The 9,049-nt window shown below is 42.3% G+C and overlaps 1 protein-coding gene across 1 annotated transcript in view; it reads right to left on the reverse strand.

Moving 5' to 3' along the window:
- LOC109917503 (ankyrin repeat and SOCS box protein 13-like) overlaps positions 1 to 9,049 on the reverse strand; it is a 29,072-nt gene extending 20,023 nt beyond the window's left edge. The window contains exons 1-3 of the mRNA XM_048606142.1: positions 8,882 to 9,049; positions 6,334 to 6,474; positions 3,300 to 3,490 (exon numbers count right to left, since the gene is read on the reverse strand). Of these exons, the coding sequence (XP_048462099.1) occupies positions 3,300 to 3,480 (181 nt within the window). The 5' untranslated portion in view covers positions 3,481 to 3,490; positions 6,334 to 6,474; positions 8,882 to 9,049. The remainder of the gene's footprint in view (positions 1 to 3,299; positions 3,491 to 6,333; positions 6,475 to 8,881) is intronic.

Below are 9,049 nucleotides of genomic sequence, written 5' to 3' on the forward strand. Positions count from 1 at the left end.
TGGCCTGCTGTGTTCATCCAGCTCTGCACCTTGTTGTCTCGGATTCTTGAGAAGGTGGTGGTGAGCTGCCTTCTTGAACCGCTGCAGTCCACCTGCTGTAGGTTGACCCACAATGCCATTAGGGAGAGAATTCCAGGATTTTGACCCAGTAACAGTGAAGGAACAGCGATACATTTCCAAGTCAGGATGGTGAGTGGCTTGGAAGGGAACTATTTCCCCAGTCTCATTCTCTAAGGGGCCTATGTTCACTTTGGCCTTTCTTTTCCTTTATATAAATTTGAAGAAGTTCTAATGTTCTTTTTTGTATTACTTGTGAGTTCGCATTCATGTGTTCTTCCTGGTGAAGATGGTGCTTCAACGAATCAGGGTCAAATGACCGAATCTGAAAGAACAAATTTCTGCTTGCTATGTCTTAAGAGAGCTCGCCACACAGAGGAAAACATCTCTTTCTTCCTGAACTAAATGTTTTGGGCTTGTTTCCAAATTAACACCAGTAACATTTGTACTGGTACACTGATAGCACAGCATTATGAGATTCAGCTTCTGCCAAAGTTCTGCAGCCTTTCCCTAATTCAAGTCTGAGCTAGATAGATTTTCAATTGATAAGGGAATCAAGTGTTAAGGGGTAAAGGCAGGAAAGTGGACTTGAGGATTATCAGATCAGCCATCATCTCATTGAATGGTAGAGCAGACTTGTTGGGCTGAATGGTCTACTTCTGCTCCTACATCATATGGTCTTATGGTAACGTCATTCTTCTTTTCGACATCCCGCTTTGGCTGAAGTCAATGGTGTACAGTCTCAGTGTTCTATCCAAGTTTGTGTCAAAGACCATATCCTACCCATTTCATAGATTCTACAGTCCGTCCCTTCCCTTCCACTGAAACCCTGACAATATTCTTTTGACCTCAGTATAAGATTTCATCAATGTTCTTTGAGACTCTGCCAAACTCCAACTTATCCTAAACTCTACACTTCCAATATCTGGGCCACACTGAGTTCCATCCACCTATTTTCCTTATTGTGACCGATTTCTATTGGTCCATTTTGAATTAGAAAGTATTGTCCCTCTGCAATGTGACGTCCGCAATGTGACAGGCAGTACCGGACCAAGTTAGAGGCCCAAACTAACTATATGGACTCCTGCTGCCTGTGGCAAGGCCTAAATAACATAATGGGATACAAAATGAAGCAGAGCAAGATAGCGGACAAAGACACATCCGTCCCTGATGCGCTCAATGCTTTCTACGCTCAGTTCAAGCAGAATGCCGGCAATGCAGTGTCACCTGCCCTGACAGCCCTGGCCGCACCTGCTCCCTCCATCACCGCTGCAAACGTTATATCGGTCTTCCTGGGAGTCCAACCAAGGAAAGCAGTGGGACTGGATGGAGTGCCCAGCCGTGCACTTAGATCCTATGCGGACCAGCTGGCGGAGGTATTCACTGACACCTTCAACCTCTCCCTCCTATAAGCCAAAGTCCCCAACTGCTTCAAGAAGACCACCATAGTCCCAGTACCTGAGAAAGCACAAGCAACATGCCTTAATGACTACCGCTCGGTGGCTCTGACCTCCACAATCATGAAGTGCTTCAAGAGGCTGGTCATAATCCACATCAACTCTAGGCTCCCAGCCTACCTCAATCCCCTGCAATTTGCCTACTGGCATAAGAGATCCACAGCAGATGCCATTTTCCTAGCCCTGTACTCACCCCTGGAACATCTGGACAATAAGGATACCCACATCGGATTCCTGCTCATTGACTACAGCTCCACCTTCAACACCACCATCCCCTCCAGACTGATCTCAAAACTCCAAGATCTAGGTCTCGGCTCCGCCCTCTGCAACTGGATCCTCAGCTTCCTGACCCATAGACCCCAATCAGTGAAGATAGATAACTGCACCTCCTCCACAATAAAACTCGCCACTGGAGCTCGCCCAAGGATGTGTTCTCAGTCCCCTCCTGTACACCCTGTACATCCATGACTGTGTAGCCAAATTCCTAATCAATGCCATCTACAAGTTTGCCAATGACACCACCATGGACAGATATAAAACAACAATGAGTCAGAAAGGAGATCGAGGGCTTAGTGAAGTGGTGCAATGTTAACAACTTCTCTCTCAATGTAGGCAGATCTAAAAAACTGATCATTGACTTCCATAAGAAAGGAGGAGAACAATCCCACATCCACATTAACGAAGCGGAGGTGGACAGAGTCAAGACTGTCAAGTTCCTAAGAGTGACGATACAACAACCTGTCCTGGACTTCCCACATAGATGCGAAGGTGAAGAAGACTCAACAACACCTCTTCTTCCTTAGGCAGCTCCAGAAATTTAGCATGTCCATAAGGTCCCTTACCAACTTTTACAAATGCACCATTGAAAGCATACTGTCCGAGTGCATAACTGCCTGGTATGGGAATTGCTCTGCCCAGGACTGTAAGAAACTAGAGAAGGTGGTATGCACAGCCCATACAATTATGGAAGCCAACCTCCCACCCTTGGACTCCATCTACCTGTCTCATTGCTGCAGAAAGGCTGTCAACATCATCAAATGCCCATCCCACCCCAGTAATTCTCTCCTACAACCTCTTCCATCAGGCAGAAGATACAGAAGCTTGAACACGCACGCCAACAAGTTCAAGAACAGCTTCTTCCCTGCTGTTATTAAGTTGATGAATGGACTTTGTAACTTCAAATAATGTTGATCTTGCCTTGCGCATGTCCTGTGCGGTGTAACCTGTATGCCTCACTATGTCCAAGTTCTTTTTCACTCTATGATCTGTATGTCCTTGTTTACCATGTTCTGCCTATACTGCCTGCAAACAAAGATTTTCACTGTACTTAGGCACATGTGACAATAAATCAAAACAAATCAAATCATGTACAAAATCCTCCCTAGCTTTGGCTCACTTGGCAACATCCCCCAGTCCCAAGTTCGAGTGCATATGCTCCATTCTTCTGTGTACCTTCCTTCCTACTCCACCCTCACTGATTATCAGCAGGGAGTACATGCCTATGCTCTGGAATTCTCTCCAAATAATTTTGCCACCTCTCTTCATCTGTAAAAGTTTCATCAGTTTGACCTTAGTCACTCAGTTATCTTTTCTTCCACTGTTCTTCAATTCTTTCTGTGTTGCACGTAATTTAACGAAATTCTGTAATTCTGTAATTTAACGAAAATTGGTATTTAAATACTAGGACTTGTTTAAGATCTAAAACAATTTCCAAAGGTAAAAGGATAGTGTTGCAATATCACTGCCATGAATAAACTGGTACTTCTTATATACGACCTATTGTACCTGCAATGTGAAGTAATGCCTGCAGTTTCTCGATGTTCCCTCGGCTTGCTTCACAATGTAGATCAGTCCATTTGTAGTTGTAGTTGGGTGCTGTTTGGTACTGCCGCCCCTGCAGTGTTCCTGGCTGGAATCTGGTGTTTTTTAGTTCAGTCCCAGACATGGAACTGATATAAAATCCCATTATGTTGTGTCTGTAAGGGAAAAAGAAACTAAGCATTCCATGGTATGAACCTCATAAAGGTAGTCTGTAGAACTACCTAGTAATCTGACAAGATACTTAGTGGGCAGCATGGCTGCTCTGTGGTTAGCAATGCTGCGTCACAGCGCCAGAGACCCAAGTTCGATTCCACTGCTGGGTGACTGTCCGTGTGGAGTTTGCACATTCTCCCTGTGTCTCGTGGGTTTCCTCCCACAGAGCAAAGATGTGCAGGGTAGGTGAATTGGCCATGCTAAATTGCCTTTAGTGTTCAGGGATGTGTAGATTAGGTGGTTTACAGGGGTATGGGTCTCAGTGGGATGTTCTGAGGGTCAGTGTGGGCTTGTTGGGCTGAAGGGCCTGTTTCCACACTATGGGGATACTATGATGATGATACCAATGAAAGTTTTCATAAATGGAAATAATGATATGTAAAATTCCACCAGTGGCCCACTGAGCAAATGCAATGTTGTACTAAGCTTTAGAAGCTGGGATCAAAAAGATTTCAAATGAGAGAGAGAGAGGCCATTTTACTGATTATATCTGGGCTATATTTCTGCAATACTTATCTACTCAATCTAATTTCTGTATATTTCCCTGATATCTTGAAATGTGTTTTTCATGTTATTGATTTTCCTTTTAATAGTGACAATGGCTTCTATTTCCAAGATTGTTTCTGGAAGAGCATTCCATATCCTAACAAACCTTGGCTTATCTCCTAACAAAGAAAGCCTAAATCTCTGCTGGGTTTGGTAATAGCATTGGAGAGCTATCACTTTGTGTCAGTTTCACCTGGTATATGGCTACCAACAAACCGCTGCCAGGAGCCAAGGAAAGCCCTGGCCAGGTATAATGAAAGCAAAACACTAGCATATGCCGGCGATTTGAAACAGACACAGAAACTGCTGGAGAAACTCAGCAGATCTGGCAGCAACTGTGGAGAAACAGAGTTAATATTTCAAGTCTGATATGGCTCTTCTCTAGAAATAAAATGGTGGATTTTATACTTTTGACAGAGGTGGAAGAGGAGAAAAGAGAAAATGTGGAAGTCCAGTATAAATAACAAAGGGATTACTAACTAGGGTGAAAGGTATCAAGATGTAAAGTTGGAATAAATTAAAATGTAAAGGACTGAAAATGCGCTCTTTTAATTGAAAGCAAGCTAAACAAGACACAAACAAGACAAACCAGTTGAGGGAGAGAGGTAAGAATTTAAAAGAAATGGAGGACAGACTGTATAAGGTCAGGTTCTGAATTTGTAGAATTTAATATTCAGGTTGTAAAGGGTCTAAACAGAAAATGATATGTTGTTCTTCGAGCCTGCATAGTGCCTCATTGGTACATTGCAACTGGCTCAAGGCAAAGAAGTTATCATGGGAGCAAGGGAGTTTTTGAAAGGGCATGGAACTGGGAGGACAAGATCATTCCTATGGACAAGGTAAACGTGTTCCACGAAGAGGTCACCCAGTGTTCGTTAGGTCTTGCTAATGTAAAGGAGACTACATTGTGAGCAACAAGTATTGTAGACTAGATTGAAAAAACTTTTACAAATAAAAAGTTGCTTCACCTGGAAGATGCGTTGGTGGTGGGAGGGAAGAGAGGAGGTGAATGGACAGGTGTTGCACCTCTGTGATGGCATGGGAAGGTGCTATGCGACAGTGAGGAAGTGTTAGGAGCAAGGGAGGAATAGGCCAGAACATCATGGAGGGAATGGTCCCTGCAGAATGCTGACTGTGGAGACATGGGGAAGATATGTTTGGTGCTGGCATCTTGCTGGATGAAGCAGAAGCGACAGAGGATGATCTTTTGAATGCGGAGATTAGTGGGTTGGAAAATGTGGACAAGTTGCTTTGGGAAGCGGCAAAGGGATGCGGACATAAGTGTGGAAAATGGGCTGCATACAGCTGAGGGCGTGTCTACCATAATGGAGTGTAATCCTCAGTTGAGGTCATGTCAGAGGCACCCCAGTGGAAAGAGGTATCATTGAGACAGAGACAGAGAAATTGGGAGAAAGGAATGGAATCCTTGCATGAAGCACGGTGTAAGGAGGTGTAGTCAAGATAATTATGGGAACTGGTGGGCTTGGAATGGATATTGGTGGACAGCCTATGCCCAGGAATGCAAAGTGAGAAGTGAGAAGAATGTGATTGAAGAGTTAGAGTTGGACCAGGTGAATCACTGGCCTGGGACACTTATTCTCCATCTTATCTCCTCTTTGACATGGGGTACCATACTGCAGAAGAGAGGTTTCACTTAAGTGAAGACCCGATGTAAATTTGAAGCCATGGCTAGAATCAAGATATCAGGGCTCCAAACTAATTTCTAAGCTTCTACCACATTTCTCTTGTTCCAAATCTTGGTAGAGTACCCTGGAAAGTTCACAGATTTTCAGACACAAAGACTAATTTCTCAATTTTGAAGATGTTTACATTCCCCTTTTAGGTTTTCTTGCATGGAAAATGGAATATTCTCAGTGATAAAATGGATAATTGACTTCTGTGGCTATCTACAGCCACTCACTGGGACAGGTACATAAAGGTAGGAGAAAGTACCTTTGCATTATAGTGTCAATCAGGTAGTTTCGAGAAGGTTTTGATTTGGTCAGACAAAAGACATGTCACTGATTAATTGTAAACATTAAGCTTCTGTATCATGCAAGCAAACCTCAGTGGTTCAGTGACTGGCTGTCATTCTTGAGGTGAACTGATCACTTTGCAACTGTGTTGGATCTGAAATGCTGCTACAATAAACTATGGGCCTTAATCCTAATTCCTGCACTGTCATATAATAGGCATCGAGCAATAACTTTCATACATGCAATGATTGGAAATGACCTACCAGCAATCCTTCATTTCTGCCATTGGAGCAGTGGCCTTCGAGTTAACGCCAGTGTTTGTGAAGCTACAAAATGATTTTTGTCCTGCCATGGAAGATTGGACTTCCCGGGCAAGTGAAGACTTTAAAATGGCCAACAGTTGTCTGTAAAAGATTACGAATTGATAATACAGTAAATTTATTTAAAAAGCACAAAGCAATTACTGATAAAAACATTCACTATATCAGATGAATGGCCAGTCATGAAGCATCTGTGACAACCAAAAGAAAGAATACAAATTTTGAACACCAAACCCATGAGTAATAAAGATGTGAACATTGAAATTTTTTCATTTGTAAGTTGGAAGTATAACAGAAAGATTTCTTTTAAAAAGTGTAAACATATTTTTCTCCCTACTTTTGCTACTATGCTTTCTCTTTTGAAGATGCTCACTCTTCATGTGTTTTGAGCAATGTGAAATATCTTATGCCAGTAGCCATTATTCATACCAAGTCCAAACAGTGTCTAAGTGTCACTAGGGTATGGTAGACAAGATCAATCACTTCTTGATTATGATTGTTACTAATTTTCAGAAATTATTAGATAACCAGTAGGTGCAGGAATGATGATATTCGCCTTCTGAGTCCAAAAAGATTGGAAATAAATGAAGGGCTCCTAATGTAACAGTGGGGAGTAATGACCAAAACAAACTGAGAATGAAGGCCTGCAGGTACGCGCAGCTTTAGTAATCATTGTCAGCTAAGCTACGGCAGTCTGTATATCTTATTTTGCATAGATAATTTAATTCTTATATATAATTTATCTAGGTTGAAATAAGAGGTTAACCTATGAGGTTACTGCTAATTTGTAAGGAGTTTGGCAACTAGTATTCATTGTCTGAGCTTGAAAAGGAGGGAGAGAGGGTGAAGGTGGGGAGATATCTGCACCTTCAATCCTACCGCACAAAAGCAGCTTTACGTCAGGACCCACATCACTGATATCATTTGTTGTTTTATTCATTGCATTTGCACGTTCTGCCAATAAATACAAGAAACAGAGTAGGAATAGCCATGTAGCCCATTAAGCCTTTTCCATCATCTAATATATCATTGGCTGATTTTTGCTTCAACTCCAATTCCTCACTCATTCCCTATACTGTCAGAATTCTGTCCATCTCAACTTTAAATATATTTAACAATGGAGTATTTCAAAATTTCTGGAGTATAAAACCTCAAAGACTCATAACCTCTGAGTGAAGAAATATCTCATTTTCATCCTAAATGATCAACTCCATACCCTTAGACCAAGACCTTGTGGTCTAGATTCCCCAATCAGGGAAACAACCTCTCAGTTTCAACCCTGTAAAGATCTTGCAGAAGCTGAAATGCTTCATTGAGATAACCTCTTATTCTTCAAAAGTCTGAAAAATATAGGCCTGATTTACTCACTCCCTAATCTTGGGACTGTCCTCTCTGCTTGAAGATTAATTATGTGAATTTTCACTGTAGCACAATAAATACAAATATATCATTACTTAAAAATGGAGACCAAAATTCAACATTCCATGTGTGGTCTCACTGAAGGCAATTGCATGAAGGCATCTTTATTCTCAGTCTCCATTCTCCTTGCGTTGAAGTCCAACATGTTACTTACCTTCCTAATTGCTTCCAGTACCTGGTAACTAACTTTGAGATCCTTGTACCAGTATACCCAAATCTCACTGTCATCCAAATGTCATACTGCCCCATATTATTGCTCTATCTGCCTCTTTGTTGCCTACACACTCAAAGTGTCTATATCTCTTTGCAGAGATAGTAGGAACTGCAGATACTGGAGAATCTGAGATAACAAGGTGTAGAACTGGATGAACACAGCAGGCCAAGCAGCATCAGAGGAGCAGGAAGGCTAACGTTTCGGGCCTAGACCCTTCTTCAGAAATTTCATCCAGCTCTACACCTTGTTATCTCTATATCTCTTTGCAGCTTCTTTTTGTTCTCTTCACAGCTTGCATCCCATCTAGCTTTCTATGAGCAGAGTGAACTTTGATACATTGCTCTGTCTCTTTGTCTAAATTGTAGATACCTGGGGCCCCAGGACTGATCCTTGTGGCATTCTGCTACTTAAAGCCTTCCAACTTGAAAAAGGCCTTGTTTATTCCTACCCTTTACTTCCTGTCCATTTACCAATCCTCCATTCATGCTAACATATTACCCTGATTCCATGAGCTCTTATCTTGTGGATTAACTTATTTTTATGGCACTCTATCTAATGCCTTTTGGAAATCCAAGTATACTCCACTTCCTGTTTTCCCTCTCTTTACCCGATAGTAACATTTTCAAAAAAAAACACGCCAAGTAAAACTTGACAAATGCAATTTCCCGTTTTTAATACCACGTTGATTCTGCTGGTTTTACCATTGCCTCAGTTAGACTGCATTAAATAGCCCTCCAATTTTTCTGGAGCGTGCATGAATTTCCCCCATCACAGATAGTGACGGAAGGAAAGAGGCCAGATAGGTACCAGCAAGAGGGGCTGCAAGATTCCGCAAGAACCCTCCTGCATTGCACATACCCACGAATTATTGCATTCAAGCCCCGGGCCCCGTTGGTTCTTCCTCCGCTTCCACCGGGAGCGAACGGGTCTTGCAATGGGTTAGCTCAGCCCCAGAGCTCCAAACTCACGGTTAAAACCCTATCTGGCAGAGGATATCGATTCTCAGGCAATTAACCTGAGCGCTGT

The sequence above is a fragment of the Rhincodon typus genome, chromosome 16, assembly GCF_021869965.1.
Source record: "Rhincodon typus isolate 14 chromosome 16, sRhiTyp1.1, whole genome shotgun sequence".
Lineage (NCBI taxonomy): Eukaryota > Metazoa > Chordata > Chondrichthyes > Orectolobiformes > Rhincodontidae > Rhincodon > Rhincodon typus.